Genomic DNA, 25,194 nt, shown 5'->3' with positions numbered 1-25,194 from the left:
TTGAAGAAGCTCTTCTCATCATATACGATTTTTGAGATTTCCAACCCTTCAAATTTCATCCGACGGATCGAGATAACAAACATTAACAAACTCGACCACCTTTACTCAAAATAATTAATAAAATCTAGTCTTTATTTTATTTTATTTTTTGATTAATTCCTAATACAAAGGAACCCACTCAAAATCTGCTCCCCTAAAATCGAACCCATAAACTTTCGATGAGGAAAATGTCAAACCAATTGAGACACGCGTTGGTTGGAAAATCTAGCCTTTATTAAAAAAAAAAGCTTGTCAAACAAATTTTATAAGCCCAACCTTAAAACTAAAATGATATGTGAGTACCATTCTCCATTTTTAGTTAAATAAAACATAAATTGATACAATTTTTTATGTCAATCAGAACGTGACTCAATAGTTAAAACGATTCTTTCTTTAAAAAATCATCGATTTAATTTTTGGAAAACAGACTTTGGATGGATAGGTTATAAGGAAAAAAATACAACACAACTTTTTGCAATTTGGTCGACTACTAAATATTTGAGTAGGACACTTTTCACTGCAGTCAACTTCATGACCATCACGTAAGTTTTCGAACTCTTCACTCTGTCTATTCGAGGTTTTTTTTATTTTTTATTTTTTTTTTTAATCTCACTTAAAATGTATGCTATTAAAAATATACATAAACCTTTATTTTAATTTTTTAAAAATATTTGATTAATATCATCATGTAAATATATACAATCTAAACAATCCGTGATATATTTAAATTGTTATAAACGTAAAATATGTACGATCTAGTTCAACTTAATTAAATCTAGTCTACCTAATCTTAATATAATTTTTATCATTCTAATTTTTAAATTCTAGATTTATCATTTTTAACACTATCCAATGTTCAATGCTGCATCGATCCTTAATCTCATCATGCAAATATCTTCTTCTTTTTTTAAAAAAAGAACCAACAGAAATTCCGTCAAAAGCAAATTGAAGAAGTGTGCATAGAGGTTAATTTCGTCAAAACAATTTCCTATTAGTGGGATTGAGGATGTACTGCATGGAGTTTCATGATCCAATAACGAGGTGGTGTAAAGATGAAAAATATGATTTTGTAAAAGAATAAATAAATATGAATGTTTAAATTATGCTTTTTTTCCACTCAAATAGTAAACCAGGCTAGGCTCTTAATTATTAGTGTAACGTTTTATATATTCTTGATACTAACCAGACTTGCGATAATTTGAAAATTTTGTATTGATAATTGAGAAAGCTCAATTTTATTTTATTTTTTTCCTCCGATGAATGAGAGTGACCGGATGCTTATCAATATGATATTACGGAAAAAATTGACATGAGATAAATACAACTAACACAGATGAGCAATTATTTGTCTCGATATATATATACCTCCAGAACCCTAGTAAGCAGTATTAATATGTATATATATATATTTTAAGGTTGTAATTTGATTTGACTAATTTCTATATGTTTCTCATTAAATCTAAATCATTCCAGATTGATTTATATATACACACCACTTTTTGAGTGTATTTAAATCTGAACTATACAATTAAAATTTATTGATCTAATAGTTATTTGAAAATTTTTCATCCTGTAGAATCGATTTTCTAAGATCAAAACTTTTTAAAATAGTTGAGTTGGGGAGGATTATGAGCGGAGTCCAAAACCGTTAGAATCAAATTAAATAAAAATTAAAAAGAAAAATCCAAACTATATATACCACTCTGAACTCTCCCCCATTTATGATTACAGAAATATTAAATGACCATTGGTTAAAAACATGTACCATAGTGCAATGCTGATCTGTACACGTTTAACATAAATTCGAAACATCGATCTTAATATGAATATCATGTGACCAAATGAAAACAAAAGAAAATTAAATGAGGAAACATTCTTGAGGTCCCAATCATGTCTTTGAACTATTATAGACTACATAAATCTTTCTTGTGACATAAATTCCATAGAATTGTTAAAAAAAAGGTTCTGAATTAATTATTCCCCAACTCTTTCACCCGAGATGACAACCTAGCTACTAGCTAGGGTTTTATTTCCCTCTACTAGAAGAGTCGATCCGATGATTTGGCTGTCTCAGTGTGATAGCGATCATGTGGCGATCAAAAAAATATTTGTCGTAAGATAGAAGAGAAGGTGAGAGTGTATATAGTATCAATCGTAATATTGATATATATGATTGTCACTTTTTGATATAGACTATACAAACAATTATAGCATGAATTAAAAACTTATAATTAGATCAATGGGTCAAACCAAGCACGAATTTACGTACTAGGATCGCTGAAGTGGATATAACTCAATTATGGAAATAAAATCAGACATATTAAAAGTTCAATGAGAGATTGCATTCCTGAAGAAATAATCGACACGGAAATTATTCTTGAAGACCACGTTATTATAAAAGAAAAGAAGATAAAAATATTGTATTCTTGAGGAAATAATTGACAAGGAGATTATTCTTAAATACACGTTATTATAAAAGGAAAGAAGATGAAAATCGGAATAACCTCAAATCAAATCATCTCTACAATCAAGAATGTGAGTGACAATCAAGGCAAAGGAGTTTAAGTAGAGTGACGTCCATTCCACTCTACTTCGTTTGTTGTCAGAGGTTATCCTTTTCCAAAGAGTTGTGTGTAGAGATCGAGAGTACTAGCCGGTCGTGGCTTAGTTTGGTAGGATCCTAGAATAGGTTGGTCCTAGGTCTAGAATTTATATATGAGATTAATCGAATTACTCGATAAAGTCTTGTTGTGTGGCTTGTACACAACATCTAGGTAATTCGAGAATATTACTCTCCCCATTGTAAGCAACTACTACTCGACCCTATTGGTGCCCGGACGTTGGTGTTGTTCATAGCATCGAACTGCGATATATTATCATTATTAAATAAAACAAGGTCGTATTGTTTTGCACTAAATCTCTCGCGTTTAAGCTATACTATGCTTGTTTTTGTTTATTCTATTTTGTGCCAAAATCCAACAACATTTATATGTTACAACAGTTCGATCTAATCTAAGTGAGAACTGTTCTATCCATCCTATCGCGCTTTACAAGTCTAAGCAAATTTGTATTTATTTTAGGATTGTTAAAGTATCCGCCAAATCGTAACAACTGGTCGAGTACTTACTCGTTGAGGTGTTACAACGATAAATCAAACCATCACGCTTTACTTAACTATCATTTGTTTGATTTGTTCAATAAGTCTGTGAGAGACTTATCATTTTATACGTCGGTAGGTTAAATCAGTTTAACTCTAATAGTTAGAACTGATTTATTCATAAAGTCTCTAAGCACAAACCCATTCACTTAGAGAGACTTTCAACACAGACAGTTCATAGCACAAACGACCCATTGGATCTATTGGTCATTGGATCTATAGGTCATCAGATCTACAATATCACATTATTAACAACTATTGCTGACGTGATTGTTTCAGTGATCATTCAACTGAGTCAGATTAGAAGGTTCTAGTTCAGTATCAACTCAACTGAATCAGATCAGATTGGCATTAATTCAGTTTCCAATTAACTGAGTTGGTTCGACTACAAAAGGGCACTAACTCAGGGTCAGTTTGACTGACTTAGTTCGACACTCAAGAACGCTAAGTCACGATCATCATCGTCATCTAGGGGAGGGACTTAGCAGTCATCAGCTTACTCAACTAAGGTGCATCAGCAGGAGCTTAGGAGTCTCCTATAAGTTCTGCTTCAATTCCTACAGAACTCACTATACAGTGGTTAAAGCACTTAGTTTATCTGTAGGTTATAAGATGTTTGTAATACTGATCCAGTTTCTACTATGTTAGTTTTTTACCATACTATTGTTTTACAATTATTGTTCTTAGATTATTTCTCTAAAAGATAACTATATTCTATTTAGATAGTACTGGTTGATTATCCGCTGATGTTTAGTATCTAATTTAAGAATAGATTTATCTTAATTGTATTTGAATTATTCTTAAGTAGATCTTTTGTACATCTGATTAATCACTTCGATAAAACTGAGATATATACAAGTGATTGTCAGATTAGGTTGAGTTGTAATTGGTTAAGTTGCCTCTTAAGTGACTTAGTCGAAAAGAGTTAGGGCTATCAAATTTCAATCGATATTAGAACAGGCATCGTAACATAATTCGGTGAGATCAAGTCCTAATCATCATGAAGCCAACAATTAAAGTAGTAGCGAAAAGAATCCTTAGACATTTCAAATATCTATATTGGATCAAATCACTTATCACCAGTGAGACATGTGAACTTGTAGGTACAATTCAGGTAATCAAAGAAGAAATCGCCAAATCCTACAGAGCGGTAGAGATAGAAACATATGGTATCTTGACAGTGGAAACTCAAAACATATGACTGGTGATAAGAAGCAACTCAACAATATAATACTCAAAAGTACTGGATCAATAACTTTGGTGACGGTAACAAGAGTAAGATAATTGGAGAAAGAACACTTAGTTTAGGCGATGATTTTGAATTAAAGAATGTACTTCTAGTTGAGAGATTACAAGCAAACCTAATCAGCATAAGTCAACTGTGTGATCAGAATCCACTTGTTAAATTCAGCAAGAACAACTATAAAGTATATAATGGAAAGAACAATTTTAAGAATTAGTGGTGAGAGGATAGTTGATAGTTGTTACAAACTGAGTGTCAAGTACAAGTGTTATATCAGCAGAGAAGATGAAGTTAGCTCATGCATAAGTGGCTTCGCCACATGAATATCAGATTCATGAAAGATCTAGCAAGGTAAGCTGCAGTTCGTGGACTACCCAAATTTGGAAGTCATGACCAACAATGTGGAAGCTGTCACCATGAAAAACAAACTAAGGAAGCACACAAAAAGGTAAGGAAGATCTTAGAACTACTCATATGGATCTCATGGGACCAATAGAAATTTAGAGTTATGGAAGAAAAAGGTACATTTTTGTATGTGTGGATGACTACACTAGGTATACTTGGGTGTCTTTCTTAAGAAATAAATTAGAAACTTCTAAGGTCTGTAAAAATATGTGTAATAGACTCATGAACTTAAAAGAAAAATGTATAAAAAGGATCAGAAGTGATCATGGTAGAGAATTCGAGAACTCAGATTTTCAGAAATACTATGAAGAACATGGAATCACTCATGAGTACTCAGCCCCCAAGACTCCTCAGCTGTCAGTAATAGTAGAAAGGAAGAACGGGACACTGCAAGAAATGGCCAAGATCATGATGATGGCGAGCAAAGTATCAAAACACTTCAGGGTAGAAGCTATTCATACAACTTGTTACATAGAAAATCGAGTTTACATCAGACCACATACAAAGTTAACTCCATATGAACTCTGGAAAGGAAAGAAGTCTCAAGTAGACTATTTCCAAAGGTTTAGTAGTACCTGTTACATTCTCAAAGACAAGGATCCACGAAAGAAGTTTGATTCTCAAAGTGATGAGAAAATATTCATGTAGTAAACAGTAGAGCCTTAAGAGTGTATAACAAGAGAACTCAAACAATAATGGAATCTATAAATATTATTTTTAGGAATCCTACTATTGTAGAAGCTCATGTTGATGAAGAAGAGGAAGAAGAAGCTCAGAAGAACCAACTCAGAAGAAGAAATAGAGTATGAAGGAGGAATTGTCTCGTCAGAAGAAGTTGAAGAAACAACGAGTGTAAGAAGAAATAAAGGGTCCAGAATCAAGAAGAGTCATTCAATACAAGATATAATAGGAGGAGTAAATGAAGGAAGAAGGACCAAAGATGTACAACAAACAAACTATAGAAGGTTGAATAATAATGGTTGTTATATTTCCAAGATTGAACCAACTAAAATAGATGAAGCTCTAAAAGATGAACAGTGGATAGTAGCCATACAAGAAGAGTTAGAACAGTTTGAAAGAAATAATGTGTGGAAATTAGTACCAAAACTTGAAAGAATTAATGTGATAGGGACAAACTTGAAAGAATTAGTACCAAAACTTGAAAAATGCAGTAAAGGAATTATGATTGTACAAATTTATGTGGAAGACATAGTGTTTGGATCTACATCAGAAAACTGGTCAAGGACTTGTAGCAATGATGCAAGGAGAATTCGAAATGAGTATAATAGAAGAACTAAATTATTTTCTAGGATTGCAAATCAAACAAGATAAAGAAGGTAGTTTTGTGTCAGAAGAGAAGTATGTAAAGAATTTAATTAAGGAGTTTGGACTAGAGGATTCTAAACCAGTTCGTACTTCGATGGGAACAACAACAAACTCTCAAAAGATGAGCAAGGATTTTCTACGGATCAACATAACTATCGAAGCATGATTGGAAGTCTACTATATCTTACAGCTAGTCAACTTGATGTCTGCTATAGTGTAGGAGTTTGTGCTCGATATGAAGCAGATCCAAAGGAATTTCATGCTACAGCTATCAAAAGAATTATCAGCTATGTTAAAGGAAAGGTGGATTTTGGTATATGGTATACAAAAGAGACGAATACTGTGATAGCAGCCTACAGCGATACCGATATGGCTAGCAGCATGGATGATAGGAAGAGCACTTCTGGTGGATGCTTTCATTTAGGAAATAATGTAGTATCATGGTTTAGCAAGAAACAAAAATCAGTTTCACTATCTACTGCAGAAGCTGAATATATAGCAGCTAGCAGTTCCTGCACTCAGCTTCTTTGGCTAAAACAAATTTTAAAAAATTATGGAATTACCCAAAATATGCTAACTATTTTCTGTGATAATCAAAGTATAATTAGCATCTCAAAAAATCTAGTTTTACATTACAAAACAAAACACATTGAAGTAAGATATCATTTTATAAGGGAACTAGTTGAAAATAATCTTGTCACTCTCGATTATGTTACTTTTTGAACTACAACTTGCAGACATCTTTACAAAAACCACTAGATGGGAAAAGGTTCGAAACCCTACGAAGAGAAATTGGGGTTTGTAAATTTTAAAACCGTGTTAGTTAGATGTATATATTTGTATATTTATAATAAAAAAGGGGGAAAAGAAAAATATATATATAATATTTTTATACGAGTAATTAAGTTTGCCTCGATATGCGGGAAAACTTTTTTCCTAAATAGGTATACTATCTCACCAACAAAAGGTAACAATTCAAATATAAGGGTTCTATATAGAACACAAAGAGACGATGCAACTCATCCTTCATTTCCAGAGAGAAATTGCAGACGAACCACAGCGAAAATTCCTCACGAAGCAATAGGCAATAATCAGGTATGCTACTATGGCTAGAAACTCGATTTCTGATTCATGAGAGAGTCTGGAGTTTGATGAAATCCCTAATTTGAAAAGCATGAAAAATAAGAAAACTATGAAGAAATCTAGGGTTAGTAAATTTGTTTCGAAAAAACAAGAGTCAGGATCTATTGCCACAAAATCTCTGAAATTAGGAAAGAAAGATAGGAAAGGATTGAAACGTCGTCTTGTACTCGAAATTCATGAAACAGAGGAGTACATGCAAAGGATGATTGGGAAACCAGGGAAAAGGAAGCCTCTGATGGAGGGAATGGTGTTTCTGACTCGCAACATAATGAGTCTCTTAGTGTTGGATCGGAACAAAATCTACAAGAAGAATCAACAAAGGGACAAAATGAGAATTTCGGGATCCAAGGAGGAAATGGAGATTTAGAATTCTATAATAATGTTGAAGTTGTTGAAAGAAGTGTAGTTATTCGTACTCGAAAAATACTGGAAGAAAAAGTCATTGACAAGGTGTTGTTTGAGAAGATTGGGTGGTACCAACAACTCAAAAAGGTGGGACTTCTAAAGTCTGACACAAAATTACCACAATATGTTTGAAGCAGTTGTTCGCAATGCCTATGCACATATCTCAAAAGAAAGGGTCAATGCTAACACATCCAAGGCCCTCAGGTTTTGGGCCAGAGGAAAGAAATATGTTTTGTCTCCAAATATCATCAACCAATATTTTGATCTTATTGTTGCTCTAGAAGATAATTGTATTATGTTTAGATACTACTGGTTGATTATTCACTGTGGTTTAGTATTTAGCTTAAGAATAGATTTAATCTTAATTGTATTTGGATTATTCTTAAGTAGATATTTTGTATATCTGATTAATCATTTTGATAAAACTGAGATATATACAAGTGATTGTCAGATTAGGTTGAATAGTAACTGGTTAAATTGTCTTTTAGGTGACTTAGTCGAAAAAAGTTAGGAGTATCCAATTTCATAAAGAAAAAGAGCAAATGAAAAGAAAGCTTAATAAATTATTCTAAGCATATAAAGAAGTTTACTAAATATTATAAAATTAATTGTAAAAAAACTAAATATTATAAACTATATTAAATATTAATGATAAAATAATTAATATTTGGAGTACAAGCAAATTTAGAAGGAGGCGAATAAGACCAATAACTAGGGTGAAGGGGCACAGAAGAAGAAAATCCCAGTTGCAAAGAGCTCACGACTAGCTGTATCATGATCTTGAAGAGCAAAGGGGAGGTTTAATGTTGTTTGAGGCAAGCTAAAGGATGTTGAGTTGGAGAATCAGCCAAGCCCCAGTTGAGAACCTGTTGGCAATTGCCCAGTCTGAAGTTCTGGAGGCTAAAACGACAGGTCATCAAGGGGAATCCCATGCCCCAGCTCTTTCTACTGTTGGTGATACTTATTTGTCAGTCTCTGAGAATCCTTTCGATTTTTTGAACGAGTACCTAGAGTATTGGCCTTTCTTTGTTTTTGGACTTCTATAAGACAATTTTTAACTTTTCGGGCATGGGCATATGTGACCGTTTTGCTAAATTTTTTTCGAGTTCTGTAAGATATTCTAAGATTTTCTCATATGTGTTTACTTACTTGCATTTGACTTTCTTCTTAAGCTTCCAAACAATTCCTTTAACTCTATCTAACTCCTATTGGGTCGTGTTTCTTCATTTAAGGAGATGATGACGAACACTTCTAGTCTCCCTATCCCTGCTTGCTACCAGAGGTGCCCTTTGTGAAGGTAGTTTTGATACAGTTAGGACTTTTAGGTAATTTTGACCGTGGAGCCCGTAGGTGTGTTCGGTTTATGACAGACTCGTTACGTAAGCAGCTCAGTCTCCTTTTTGCGGCCATGAGTGTCCTAGGGCACGGACACTGCCGACCTTGTCCTCCTTAAGAGGCCATGGGCTCCCAAAGCCGAGGAGACCTATGGTCTCCACTCTGCACAGGTCGCTTTCACAAGAATTGGGCATCCAAGTAAACCCTAAAAGCCCCCCTATATAATGACCCAATTCATATGTCAAGAGATACATGAAAAAGACATATAGTGAATACACTAAGGACACTTACCCACTCTAGAAGAAGGACACTTCTCTCTCTAGATTTGAGTAACTCCATAAGGCCCTTGGCTTCGTGGTGAGGCTTATAGGCCAGCTTTAGGTTGTAGATGCTCAAATGCCTCTAAATCACTTAACCTAGCTCGAAGACTAATCGGAAGAAGGCGAGTGCTCTCAAATTCTATCTCATTTCGATCTTTGAAGAAATATTGGCTCCGACCGTGGGGAGAAAAGTTTTCTTTTTCTGCATCCAATCTCCATCGAGGTTTTCAGGTTCAAAAGTTGCAGTTGCCTTTTCGGGTAACTTCCTTTACAAGCATACCAAACCCACTTTTACAACTTTACAAACATGCATACAAGATCAGCAGCTGCTCGGACAGGCAATGAAACTGATGCCGAGTAGGATCAAGATCTGGCAGGGGAAGGTTGCCATTGACGAGGAGTTCGGCTCACTGACATGGTCATCCTTCAAGACCAATCTTTTTCTCTAGAAGGAGCAGACCTTTAACCAACTGTAATCCTATCCCGTCCTAAAGTCCTCCAGATACTTCTCAGGGAATGTCCACGTAAACTGTGAATGCAAACGCTCTAGCTTCGCAGCACGCTCCTCCTGATCAAGGTGAAAATTGTGCCGGAATCGACCGTGTCATTCTTAATAGGCCTATCTCGTCCTAAAGTCCACTCTCATCAGCCGGAAAGGGACCTCCGAGACTCAATGACAAATTAAAATGAATGCAGCAGAGTCCATTCTGTGACCGACTTGCGCGACTCCCTCACACGGCATAGAGAAAAAGGGAAGAACCTGTCTTCCAACCATGATGCCTATGGGTACGACCGCTATGCTGAAAACCTGCAAGAAAGGTTAAAAGCTAGAAGTCGAATCCATCAAAATAGTCTCCTGAATGACCCTTGTAATTATGGGGATGTACCGTCCGAGGAGGCCGAGAATCGTTCGCCACACCTCCTGGGAGAAGGCTGGCAAGACGGCAAAAGGCAGCAAGATCGAGTTGAGGCATCCATCGGCTACTCTCGCCAGACTGACAGAGTCAACAAAATGATTGAATTTGAAGTGCAATGTCGATTCTAGGCACGCACTGGCCAGATGCCGCCATCTGCCCCAATTAATATGGCTGTGCACAATGCTGCGTATAACCCAACACCGCTAAACCAAACTGCTCAACCATATGGGTAATCTGCTGTCGCAGGTGTGATAGCCACCTGGTCATTATGCCTATTATCAGGCCATGCCCTAGACACTTGCTGAGAATGGTATTCAGGTTCCCCAGCCTGCAGGCTACGGAAGAATACGCAGAGCCGTTCCTAACTATGTCACGGCTCCTTCTCCGTTCATACAGAGGATAATGGATGAACCTACCCTAGCAAAGTGGCAGATGTCAAATCTAAAGGAAATTCGACGAATAGAGTGACCTTGTAGCTCATGTAATGACCTTTGATTTTGCCATGGACCTTCAAGTCGTGCCAGATCCGATCTGATGCCGAGCCTTTCCTATTACGCTTGAAGGGGTTGCTCAAGTGTGGTTCCGGATGTTACCACCAGCTTCGATATCTTGTTTTGTCGAACTCGCTGCGCTGTTCGTCAACAAGTTTGTAGGGGGACAAGTCCAGGATAAGAATCCGGTGACCATATTGAAGTGCATGCAAAAGAAAAGAATGTGGATTGATTACAATGTAGTATAGTTATTTTTTTTTCTATCATTTTATTTGCAATAATAAGAGTTGTTTCTTTTGTTATTTTTTATATTTCAAAAATATTTTTTAATATGTTCTTATAAAAAAATTTATAATGTTTTATAGGAATCAATATGTCAATGAAGGCAAGTTCAATGCAATGGACACTTTTGATGGATGATTCTTTAGTTTATGCATATTTGTATCAACACAGAGCTGGTGGAACATTCACAACTTTTACAATAAATAACATTGCCAATGTGTTGAAGAAAAATTTCCTGAAAGTCCGGTGAACAAGGATAAAGTTCTGAATTCTATGAAGAATCTGAAACAAAAATTCACCAAGTGTTATGACATATTCAGCACGTAAGACAGAATACCTCTCATTTCCCATTCGATGATAGTATTTCATTTTGGTCTTATTCTCAGCATTCTATTATAATATTTTCTACAAGTGCACGCCCAAATAAAAACATACGACTTTTAGTTAATGAAAAAAGTGTGATTGTTATAAACAGTGAACATTTAGTAATGTAGACTCTCCAGAACTTCCGCATTACTCCAGTAAATCATGAGCTTCTTGAAATGATGATCAAGGATCAAACCATGAAGGTTGTCCAGCCTCTCTGCATTTGTCGAATACGGATCGTAGACCATTTTCTTGACATTCATCTTGTATTTTTGCCAACCATTTCGACCCCTCATATGGATCGGGAACGGTGCCCGTCGATACCTTCTATCATCGTAACCTTCATTGATTTGCGAAAGAGGACCCTATTGATGCCTCGTAACCTGAACCCTGTCTAACCTGGAGAAAATATTTATTTTTTAGAAATCTGTAAGCTATAATGCTTAGTGAGGTTTTATTGAAAACATTTAGTCAAGCTTTGTTTACGTAAAACGCTTGGATCATAAACATCTTAAATCTTTTTATCATTAGAAATCATCATTAAACATCTTTAGAAATCATCGAACCCCATCTTTTGAAAACTTGGGATACTGACAATAGGGGCGACCTATTGTAGTATCCTAATCTATCAGCAGCCCGTCACCATGGGTGCAATTAATCTAAACTCCAGCTAGATATACTAGGGGAGCCGTACCCTCTGATCAGACCGTCAACATGAAGTCACAAGGACCAAGTACTCTATATGGATTGGGTCGCCACAAAGTCGACCGAATCCTCTATTAATAAAACATTTTAATTGGGTTCGTATTTATATAATAAGTATAATAAAGCACAATCATTCTTTTAAATTCGTCATTAAGAGCAAAGAAAACTTTGCTTTTAGGGTCTTTGAAGGTTCTCTCCAGTTTTCAAAAGTATAATACGTAACTATGCCATACTTTTAAAATTGTAACGCAGTAATATAAATCAGAAATTATGACATAGTAATATATATATATTTCATAAATGTCAACATATTCTTCATAATGAAAATGAAAGTAACACTCACCTTATTTTGCTCCTCGATTCATCCATCCGATTAACGTTGTAACTTATTGACCTATCGAAACATCGATCATTAATTTCATACGTACTAACGCTTAACGGAAAATTACACAAATTAAATCCTACGCGTCACACTCGTCGCAATGACTCTAATTAAATTTTTAACTCATTTATCCACTTTATTCTATGTTAATATTTATCTTATAATCAATTCTTTAGTTTAATTATTTAATTAATCATTTATATAATAGAAAAATGTTATAAAAATTTACATAATATTCCAAATAGTTGTAAATATTATTCTCCCATTTTTACATAATTTTTTAGACTGTAATATTGCTGAAAATAATTTTGAAAACAATTAGTTACACTTAAATTATTTCTTATATCTTTAATTAACTTAGAATTCAAAATAAAAATAAATCCGATTTCCAAAAATTCCAAACTTTTGATATTATGTTAAAAATAATATATTTAACTTACTGTAAAAATTTGGTAGGTTCGGGACTAGTAAAAATGATTTTATTTGGTTCGAAAGATAAATTAGGGTTCGGGTTTTATGAAATAACCAGAATAGCCTTTGATTTAAATCTGACGCGTTAGTAATTTTGTAAATCTTTAAAATACGGAGGGGTATAAATGACTTTTAATAAAGGCACGAGTATTAGAATCAAACCGATCTGATACAGATTGAATTAAACCGAATTGAACCGAAATAAACCGAAAGAACCGATTTTAATTTTGTGAAAAGACAATTTAACCTTTGAGTTTTATTTTGACCGAATGAATCACATTAGTAATGTTGTAAATATTTTAAAATGGTAAGGTATTATAGACTTTTACTTAATTAAACCGATTTTAATCTCCTTCTATATAAATGATTGAATCAAATCGGTTCAATCATTTCTTCTTCTTCTTCCCCGATCAACACCTTTCTCTCTCTCTGTCGTCTGTCGTCTTTGTCGGAGATGATAGTCTCCGGCCAAATTCTTGGCCGTTCTCAATAGAACTCGACATGAGGATCACGAATCTAAGGTTTGTCTGATCTAATTCTGCTTCGTTAATCTTTAATTTCGATTTTAGTAATTTAGGGTTCTTCGTCAAAATTGGGGGTTTTGCTCGATTCTCACATATGTTACTCTACTCCAACTCTACAACGTTTCTACATAAGAATAGACTTTAAAAACGCTCTAATTTAGCTTGAATTGAAATTTGAAGTTCTGGATTCTTACCTAATCGATTGAATTCGATTTGTTCTGGTGTTGGATGGCTTTGTTACAAGTTGGGGTCGTCAAGTTGGGGCTTGAATCGACTGGATTCGACTGACTCGGTCACGACTAAGTGTTGATCCGGTCGTGACTCATTTCCTCTCCGAGAGCTGCTGGCTCGACGACTGCGATAAATGTGATCAATGGACGACGAGAACACGTCTGAGGCAAATTTTATGTTTTCTCGAAAATTTTATTGATAGCTGTGTTCTATTTTGGCCAATTGGCTTCTGTGATATTGTTTGGTGATTGTGTTGTCTCAAGGTTTGATAATGTGGTTTATAATCGATTAGGAAGTTGAAATTTGATTGGATAGGGTTGCCCTAGGTGTAGAAAAATGTCAGTAGGCTCCGTTGAAAATTTTGGCATAATTTGGCTTGTTATGGTTTTGTCAATCTATTGTGTAGACAATAAACCTCTGCTACCGGTTTAGGGCTTAGTAATGCTGCTAGGTTTGTTGAAAATCTGCAATGCTTGTCTAATTTTGTAGGCTTAGCATGTGTAGGAAAATTTGCATTGACTAGTTTGGTTTGTCTTGTATAGAAAAATGCCCTGACTTGTGTGTTGCTTTGTGTAGGAAATGTCAAAAGATGATGGCTGCCATGGAAGACTTGTGGCTGTCGGTTGGGAAAAAGAGTGTGTAGGTGATATTGCTTGGAGTATATGTGGTAGAAAGTAGGTAGTATTTTATAGGTATTGAAATTTACTTGTAATAGCCATTGTTATTCAAAGATTGTATTTGAACATTTGTAAGACTTTCTTGTAATACATTTTAGTGTAGAAACATCCCATAATGCTTGTTACTACAAAATCATCGTCTAAATCGAATTCAATCGTCACATTAACTCGTAACTTGACGTAGAAGTAACGTACATCTAGCGTAATAATCGAAATTCAATTTAACGTAGAAATAGAAAAAAAATTGGGTCTTTACATTTATATTCGCAACCATGACCTAGGCTACAAACTCATATTCATATTCATTTAACAGAATAAAGTGCTAGGTTGTTAAATATTGTGAACATATTTGGCCTTATACTACTGTTGTTAGTTCGTTGGTTGCCTAGTGAAAGAGTACCAGTATCATCCACATGATCATTATCGTGACCAAACATGTCTCTTCATGATCGGTAGCCAGATCTTCTGCTCTTTCACCCTCACTAGCCTAATTCTTTGCTCTTTCATCCTCAACAGCTTGATTTTCTGCTCCTTCATCCTCAGCAGTCTGATTCTCTGCTCTTCAAGTTCTAGTATTTCATCTAATTGACCATTTTTCTCAATGAATTCATCAAGGCACATAGCTGGTCTCTTTTGGTGTTGGTTTCATTTATGCTTTCTTTTTAGACAACCTTCTTCTTCAATGTGTTGATCTTCAGATTGATGATTATCGAGCAAGTTTAGGTATATACAAAAATCAACATGTTACTTACTGCTAATGAGAGAGACAAGTAACAATCTGTTATTGTACATAATCACCATTACTATTTGCTTCTCCGAAACAATCTTGCTTGCTTCTTTACTTTTCCCATTTGTTAATCGATTAAGTAAGCCTCTCAAAATTCCATTCCCCATTCCAGGCTGCTTTGATTGTTCTTCAGATGTAATGTTCTCACAAACATGATTCTCTCTTCTTTCAACTGACTCACTTCTCTGCTTCTCTCTCTCTCCTATGCCACCAGACTGACTACCCTTCTTTCATTATCTCCTCTTCCTGCTGACCTACTTCGTTACTGCTCTCTCCTGGGCCATCAGGCTGACTTCCCTTCTTCTTATCCTCTCTTCTTCCACCGGCCTCATTTTCCTACATCTCTTCGTCTCTCATTCCTTCTTCAACCACCTCCCCTACCACGATTAGGACCATAGGATTTATTCATTGCCATCAATTATTGATGTAATGTTGGCTCCTTCAGCACACCAACTGGGTTCTCCTTAGCCACTTATATTTTTGCTTGTTTTAGGAGCTGCTTTGGCTGCCTGCTACCACCGACCTCATCCCTCCTCTTGTCTTGCGATGTTCTCTAAGTTATCAGGTCCTTGCAAATTTTCCATCTTTCTTCATCCGGAGGGAATTTATTCTTCTTACTCACCTCACCACCTCTTACAGGATTATGTAATTTTTGTTTCTTGCGTTGGAAATGATCGTCCTCCCTTCTATTTGATTCTATCTGTTCTTGCTTTATCTTAACTGCTGCTTGCTGTGACACTATCATTGATGGTAAAATTATTCAATTTCATTAATTCTTGAGAATTCTTTGCTTGAATAATTCTCCTCTTTGACTGAACCTCAACCGATTTGCTACCCATCTCCTGCCACTGAATGATCGAAAAACAGATAATTAGATGCATGTTCAACCATAAGCACAATCTTGTTTAGACATTTTGTCAAACAGATTCCACGCACAATACCCACAAAGTCTAGATTTTATTTAATAAAAAACAAATAGCAAATTCTTATAATGAAACAAAGATGATCTATGCAAAATCGAAAATTAGTTGTAAGCCCTCTAATTTATTTCATTAGTCTACAAATCTAAAATTACGACCTAATACTGATAGAGTCGGATAGTGTCATTACCTTAGTAGATTGAATTGAGAGATTAAATTTCGAAATCCGAATTGAAGAGCTGACGGTTGAGGAGTCGAAATCTGAATTGAAGAGCTGACGGTTGAGGAGTCGAAATCCGATTGTAGAAAGTGATTTGAGCAAACGGTTGAAGAGTAGAAATCCAATTTTGAAGTGAGAATCTGAGCTCGAAACGGATTGAAGTGAAAATGAATTGTGAGTGACGCGCGTGTCAAATTTTTACAGCAAAAGTTTTTAAAAAACCCGCCACAAAAACATCCACTTTTTTATTAGCGTATCTACGATAAGAATGTCACGATAATTAAGCATTTTGCCATGGTTTTTTAATCTCTTAATCCTCCACGGATTCTTAGCCATGGTTCATTATTATACTCCTTCCCCAAATTGAGTATCTTTTCTAACTAATTAATTAGGCATTATGTTCATCTTTCCAATAGATAATTCCAATTCCATTGACATTCATATATTAAATCTAAAACACAATAGCCTGCTAAAAGAAATAGATAGCAATGAACATAATAAAATAGTTAGCATAAAGACTTCATATAATGAATATATTCATCATCACAAATCCGAGTTGAAACATGAGTAAGGTTATAATTATAACTACAAAAGCTTAATTTCATCAAAATATTTTCTTATCTACCATTTCAGAGTTACAAACATTGCAAAAGAAGAAATGTGATGATATCGGATGCAGACTTCTCGATTAGGCAAATTACGTGAAGGAAGATATTATGATGAGTGGAGTTCATGTGTATACTTGAGGACAACACACAAATTGCAAGTCTCAAAACATGGAGTACAGGAGCTCCATCTATCTTCTTGAGAGCAATAAAATACATGACCGTCCCTGGATACAGTATCTACTTGATAGGCCGTCTTCGATAATTCCAAGAAGAAAAGTTTCGAGGGGACTCAATCTTCTATTTGGCAGACTCATGTTTTGCTAAGCTCTTTGAGATTCTAATGGATTAAAAATCCCATTGATATCTGCTTGATTAATTCATCCAGGCATCGAGGGAATTTTTTAATTCATTAGAGTCTAAAAGAGCGTAGCCAGACATGAGTTTACCAAATGCAAGCTTGAAGCAATCGAAGCTTTTCTTGTTGGAATTATCGAAGACGGTGGACCAGACATATTTTAAATGAGTGAAAGCCTTTATAATATTGTTGGAAAGAAGATAGACAGAGCTGATGTACTACATCATCTGAGCACTCGCAACCTGTGGGGGCGTCTGCAAGTATACACCAAATTAAACTCCTTACGAACTGCTTAAATCAACTCGACCTTAGTTTTCATTACCTCCCATCATCGTACCTTCTCTTAGCACAATTGGACTATTCAGTTTGATTCCCATATCATCGTCCCTTTCTTCTCTAGGCTTCCTCATACATCTCCCGTTAACTTCAGACGGCCATCATCATCTACTTACATTATCTACTCTGCTGACTTTAGCGAGGAAAACCATGTATGGCTCCAATGTCATTCCAACTGATAGGAGTCTAAATCTTTCCTCTACTACTACTTCCTGATATCTACAAAATGCAGGCCACCCGTAGCCTGAAATGGCAGAATCTCGGTCCTTGTTGCTGACCTTCAGCTGACAATTATATACCCTCAACCTGGCAACAAGTCTAGCTAGACAGATCTAATCAGCATCAAGTCCACACTTGTGGAGCTGTATAGTGCGGAGCTCCTAAAAAGACGAATCAAATCAAAAGGGTCAATAAAATATATATGCATGTATATGAACAGATTTAAGTTCAAAAGATGATAATTATTACCATTGGTGCTTCTCCTAAAACATGGTGGTTTGTCACTACCTCCGACAAGTAGTTGTTATTCCTAGCCTCTCTTACCAAATGAGATGGATTGCCGCGGACATCTTTCGCAACAGAATTAAGGTTGAAATTACTTGGCGGAATACGGAGGTCCCAATCACTAGGAAACAGTTCCCATAGATTTAGAATGTCCACTTGTAATATACTTACACGAGCAATCGGGTTGTCTCTATTGTAGCCAAAGGATCAAATTGAAGTCTTGTACTCACCGTCAATCCACGTACATGGCAGAAATTTGAGAAACCGATGACGGATAATCTAGTACTCAAGCCTTCAGTACTTTGAATACGGCCTAAAAAGATATGAAAGAATGCTTTCCTTGAAATAGTGAGGTAAATTCCCAGTGCATGTTCACTTCTTGGGACTTCATTCAGCCAATTGGCAATACTGAAAATACAAGGAGATAACTTAAAATACAAGGAGATAACTTCGACAACATACATATATAAACTGAAAATTGCCATGAAATAATAATCTTACTGCTGCATCTTTGGAATGAAGCGCATCATTGGTTTGGCTCCATGTGATAGTCATCTCAAAATGTTGCACCATTTTGTGGACTCAAAACAGAGAAAAACGAAGGACAAGTAAATCAGAGAGTTTCAATTAAACGGCTAACATGAAGACATATTTTTACATTCCTTACATAGCAACCACAACTACCAACAATCACAGTCGATGAAAGTCGATGAACAACAGACCATAAATATAAATTAAGATCAAATCGATGGAAAACAAAGTGATTGAGAGTAAATGACACAACTCTTAGAAAACTTCCAAAAATATAAATTACTACACTAACGGTAAGATATCCTTTTTCCATTCCATAAATAGCAACTACAATACTATCAATTGCATGTACATGCAACCTAAAATTTATTCGTCAAACTCACGCAAAAGACTAAATTAACATCAAATCATTCATCTATAATACTGGCAACATACCATAACCTCAACTTAACGAAGAAGTTCACAGAAATTTTACCTTTGAAACGATTTCGTCGCCGCTCGAAGGAAAAAATTGAGAGAGAAAAAAAATGAGAGAATTTGAGAAAATAAAGATTTCAGAAGTGAGTGAGAGTTGTGTTGTAGTCGAGAGAGAAGATATAAAAGGATAGATTATCGCATTTTCCAAGACGATAAGGGGAATCTGGAAAGTTATTTAATCTTGTTCATCTATTTGGCCACGCTTTTCACGACGTGGAGCTAATTAAATGTATGCATGGTTTAAAAATCGTGGTGTATTATCCTTTTACACCACGACTTTTTATCCTTCTCAAAAAACCGTGGCGTAAAGTATCTTACGCCATGATTTTCTACTCGTGGAAAAAAATATTATCACACTTAAAGAATCATGGCGGAAGATAGCTTTACGCCGAGATTGTTAGGCCGTGGATACCTTTGGCGTGACTCTATCCCTATTTTCTACTAGTGAAGGTTGCTAACCACCATTCATCAAACACAATTGATGATATCGATATCTTGGTATCTCAAAATAAAGTTACAATAAAAAATTTGAATGATTGTGAAGATGATGATCTAGATGGGATTTCTCCTGGAGCACCTATATCGTCTATGGTGAAGGAAAAAAAAGAAATGTGTTATTGATGATTTGAAATATTTTAAAAAGGGACTGGCAGATTGCTTATGTTGTTAGGGAAGCCACATCTGATAAACGATTTCCCATTTCAGAAGGTGAGATATGGACTATGCTTGTGGAGTTAGGAGTTGAGCAGGTTCATCAGACCACAACTTATCTATGTCTCGTGAAAGAGCAAAATATGTTGAAAGCTTTACTTGGATGCACATGGGAGGGACGTAAGAATTTGTTGATGCAGATGATAAGGGGCGCTGGTGGATCGCAAAACTAAATTGAAGTTTCTGATCGACATGAGCTATGTTGGTGATCGAATATTCTACTTTTATTTTATGAATAACTATTAAGATAAACTTTTCATTAATTTTTGGACTTTTTTTTTTTTGGAAGACGACTTTTTGAAATTTATGATCGATATTTTTATGGTTAAATAAATTTTTAGATCATATTTTTATTTATCTATGACTAATTTTAAATAAGGAGATTTATTTTGGTAAACTTTATCTTACACATACATTCCTTAATTTCAGTCCAAACAAAAAAAATTATAAAATCATCATTTACTTTACTTTCATCCCAAACATGATAAAAATTCTTACTTTACAATTCATTTTTTTTACTTTTCTTTACATTATTTTACTATACCTCAAAAGCCTCGATCCAAACAGGAGGTTCAATGTACATTTAATCCTATCTGATGATTTTATTTTTGACGAAAGAAGAGTCAGATATAATTTATTTTTGCCCCCCAATTAATTGAAATCTTGAATCCACATAGAACGGAATAAACATGATCGGTTTATGAACAGATATAATTTATTTGTATCCACCACTTTTTGATTCTTTCTAGGCGTCCACTGGTACTTCACGAGATGTGATCCACATGCTTTGATTTGATTACGAAGCTTGCCAAATCTGTTCCTAAATTATTTGAGACTCAACCAATCATATTGTTTTCTTTGCTTAAGTTTAGTTATTTTGTGGGTGGTTCATCTGAAATATATAATTAATGATTGTATTATTAATAGTTAACAAGATTGTATATTATAAATACGAGGACATATTAGTTTCTATTATCAATTTCTAAGTGTATCTCGTCTCCCATGTTTAGTTGCGGAATTCCTTTTAGCTCCTACCACATGGTTAGGCAAATTTTTTAGAGAACATTAATTAATATGATGAATAAGAAAGAGGTCAATAACTAAAAGAATAGCAAAATCGAATTAGATCATGATCACATTTGATATAATTTCATTTCACACCATGCATGTCTCTAGAAGGAAAAAAAAAATTAAATTCTAATCAGTATTTACCTGAAGAAAAATTAAAAATTTCAAGTAATATTATTCCTTTCCGATATTTCTATATGTAAAACAGCTACTAAAATCACTGGGAATATCAAAAATCATCACTTGATGATTCGCGTTGATCCGAAACAATGAAACTCTTGAATTTTAAAAGTGGATATAAAAAGAAAAACAAATAAAATTAGTTGCTGTGGCATGATGAACTTTTCCGCTCCACAAGGAGAATCCATATTGTTTCTTTGCATATGCTTGAATACGTATCGGAAATATATATACAGTGTGCATTAAAATTAACATTGTATGTCCGAGACATACGTAACACATTTTGTAAATTTTACTGGATAGCCTTGAACAAACAATGACACTTGCCCAATTTTCCAAATCCTGGCCAAGCTCTTCAATTTCCCTGGAAACAACTCCAATTAAGTATTGAAATGAAAGCTACAGATAACAGAACCAGTACATTACTGTACATTAGAAATTAATTAAGTACCTTCAATTCAACTAGAAAACTACAAAAGCTACACGAATCTTATTTCATCACCCAAAAAATGAAGGAACTATCAACCTTACATGTTCAATAGCATGGCTGACTTTTCAACTCGTTGCCTTGCTTCTTGCCACAAGTCCCACTCGCTCTATATTTTCTTCTTGCTCCTCCTTGATGAAACAACATTATAGCATTTCCCCTATCCAACTTAATTATCTAATTGTTGCGTCTGAGTCCGGGAGAGTCTTCGGATTCTTTCTAAGTGTAGCAACCGTCGATTTCCTTCCTCCGAGTTTGATTCTATCCATTGGTTTAATTTTCCGATTTATCGGTCATGGGGAGCAGTACTTGTGCATGACGTTTCATGTCGATCTATCTTATTGGCAAGTTTTGTTACTAAATTTCCTAGCAGGAAATAGCTTTTCTTGGATCAACACATATGGTAGTCTGCTAGCCTCGAAAAACTTCAAGAATGATGGTATGAGCCATATTTTCCCAATGGCATCAAGTTTTTCTTGGTTGACTGGAAAGATTTACTCTAGTTTAATTGAATCAATCCAAGGGAAGGAATTGGATTTGCAGGGGCAAAAATATTGTCATACTCATATGCTTTTTAATTGCATAGCTCCAACCATGATTGGAGCAGCCATTCAACTCATATTTATGTTTGCCAAAGATGGGGATGAAGAAATAGACATGGTTCCAATTATTTTGATCCTAATTGGAAGTGGATTGTACATTGCATTTGAAAGTTTGATGCCACCTTTAACACGAATGCCTCCTCAATTACGTCTCGTAATTATGGTGCTGGTCATAGTGCTACCATTAGTGACGACAATCGCGATAGCTTCCGAGATCAAAGTACTAAAAAAATATTTGAACTCAAATTCAAAATGTGACGAGGTGAAAGAGGTTGCACCTGATCAAGAGAAAGTGATAGATATAATTAGTTACAATTACAATGAAGAAGAAATCAACAAGTCGTCATTAGTAAATGGTGATGAGAAAGGAATCGCATTGTTGAGTGTGGAATTCTGGTTATTATACTTGGTAAATGCTTGTGGAGCAACTTTGGGAGTAGGTTTCATGAACAACTTACGACATATTTGCGTATCTTACGGAGATTGCGAACAAGATTCAATTCTACAAGCAATTCCCACTACATTTGGCTTCTTTGGGAGCATACTGTCCGCAATATTCATTTGGCGCACAAGGTTTGTAAATCATTTTCATTAGTCTCCAAATATATTGATTTTTATACTATCTACGTTATATATATATATATATATATATTGAAATTTTGGCGAATTTTATCAAATTATATATGATTGTTAATTTTTTTTCAGGGAAAATGCAATATCCTCCAAACCATCAACAATGTCAGCAATTCTTCTACTTCTAATGATCCCAATGCCCGTGGCTTTCTTCTTACTCATCGTCAATAGTGGAAGTCCGATCTGTTTTTACATAAGCACAGCCATTATCGGAACATGTGCCGGTGCCATGAGCTGCATGACGACCCCTACGATTTCTCAAATGTTTGGTCCGGAATATTCCGTTATCAGCCAAACGATTTTCCTCACTAATTATCCTATCGGGACTCTGATCTTCGGATACTTGGCTGCTGTCAATCAAGAACCAAACGGCGTCGTTAGTAATAGAGATTACACGAGGAATTTCGTGTTTTGGGAACTCATTAGCCTTGTTGGAACCATTTCAAGTTTCTGTCTGTTTCTTAGGATAAGGTTGGCTTCACGAAGAAATACTAATTAGAGTTTAATTTTGCACGGGAGACGCGTATATGGAGTATTAGTTAGGCGGAAACTAATAGCAGTAATTAATTAGATCATAATTAATTCTACATTTTTTTTTATAAAAGAGGACAAATTTTATGAAAAGTTTTATTAGTTGGTCGAGTTTAATCATGTCGGCCTGTGATAGTCTTAGGATGAAAGACCTGTCCTCCAAACTAGATAAAATTTGTAGGTGCTATCAATAGACGTCTCTCACGATTAAACCACCGGGACGAATTACAAAAAAAATTGCCGATTGGATACAAACCATCTACCTTTGGCATACAAAATTCAATTAACAAATAAGAATAAGAGTAGCAAAAACCCGAAAAAGCTATAGTCGTCGTCTCTTATTAGACCACGTATACCAACAGGTGATGCGATCAGCTCCACAGCGGTATAACAAAAACCTCATATTCCCAACTTTGTACTAGCATACGCCTCGATGCATAGTACATTGTCAAAACATGCATTTCCAAAAAATCAGAATACCTCCTGAAGCCCCCCCAAAGCATCACAGCAGATTCCTGCCAAATACTCACAAAATTGTTCTGGTTTTAAATTCAAGCAGACATAATAAATCAATTTTATTCTTCCTAATCAAACTTCTAATTCTGTTCTTCGTGAGAGAGGATCCAAACTCTCTTACATTCCAACAAAGAAAGACTAACATGGGGAAGTCTTGTTTATTTAAGCTCTACATACCTTGGGCAAAGAGTTTTTAATTATTTTTGTTGCCTTTTCAATATCAGCAGCAAGCAGCATACCAATTTGCACACCTGTAGACGCCACTACCTCTAGAATTGGAAGAAGTTTATTTTTCTTGCAGTTTTTTACCGTCAATCCATTCAAGTCATGTACGACTTTAGTTTTGTAATCACTCTTAGCAACACGGATAGGTCAACGAGAAATTTTAGGAGGAGATTTTGGATCTGTCGGTTTAGAAATAGCTTTCTTGACTGCTGCAAGATAATTAAAGCTAGAGGATAAGATTAGAACAGTTACAAGTGCAAAATTTTGCATATCAAACTCCTTAGTTCTCTCAATAACCAAATTAATAGTTATTTTCTTATCTTTCTCAAAGACATCTAGAATATCTGCATCCTATTGGGCCTTTATTTGGATCGAAGAGCGCTCTAAACTCTAGCTGCTAGAATAGTACCCCTATCAGTCGCTTCAGCCTGAACTAATTGCTGAAAATCCTCCAACTTTTGCGTTTCTGGCACTATCGTGAGCTGCATTTCAAGAACCAAGGTACCTGAATCAATGCTATCCCCGAGCTAACTATTCTCTTCATTTGAATGCCCATCAAAATTAACATTAATCATCATCTTTTCCATCATAATAGGTTTAATAGCAAAGTGGTATTCTCTAACAATTCTTAGCTGATAAAGTATAGAGTCAATAGCTACTCACACCAAATCAGAGATAACTACTTGAGGACTTAGTCTGATCATAAAGTGAGCAAAATCAAGCATATTCTTGAGACGAGTATCTTCTTCAATCACCATCAAAATACCCCACTATTTATAAAGCTTTTTGAAAAATACCTCATTCCAAGCATGAAGTGGAATACTGTCCATTCTCAGCCACACCAACTTATCAGAACCAGGGTCTGATTTCCAATCCTCAACTTTATCGAAAAATTCAGAAAGCCAAATTGCACCATCCTTCATAATACCAACCTTTTCCGTAACACTGTCAAAAGTAATCAATATGTTTCAAGAACTTATCATTGTAAGCTTTACATTTTTAGGAATCTCCTTGCAAAATTTCTCAATAACATCTACCGTTGAAAATTATGTTTTTAAACAACTGTGAATGCTTCTTTCCAGCC

At 35.1% G+C, this 25,194-nt stretch overlaps 1 protein-coding gene across 1 annotated transcript; it reads left to right on the top strand.

Annotated features, from left to right (window-relative positions):
* Positions 1-21,738: 21,738 nt before the first annotated feature.
* On the top strand, positions 21,739-23,337 carry LOC139884989 (protein NUCLEAR FUSION DEFECTIVE 4-like). The gene is made up of 2 exons (XM_071868945.1): positions 21,739-22,778; positions 22,911-23,337. Exons 1-2 carry the CDS (start codon positions 21,739-21,741, stop codon positions 23,335-23,337), a joined length of 1,467 nt encoding a protein of 488 aa, XP_071725046.1.
* Positions 23,338-25,194: the final 1,857 nt, after the last annotated feature.

This window comes from Rutidosis leptorrhynchoides, unplaced genomic scaffold (assembly GCF_046630445.1).
Source record: "Rutidosis leptorrhynchoides isolate AG116_Rl617_1_P2 unplaced genomic scaffold, CSIRO_AGI_Rlap_v1 contig67, whole genome shotgun sequence".
Classification (NCBI taxonomy): domain Eukaryota; kingdom Viridiplantae; phylum Streptophyta; class Magnoliopsida; order Asterales; family Asteraceae; genus Rutidosis; species Rutidosis leptorrhynchoides.
Note: the sequence above shows the minus strand (reverse complement) of the source record. Positions and strands in the feature narration are given on the sequence as shown.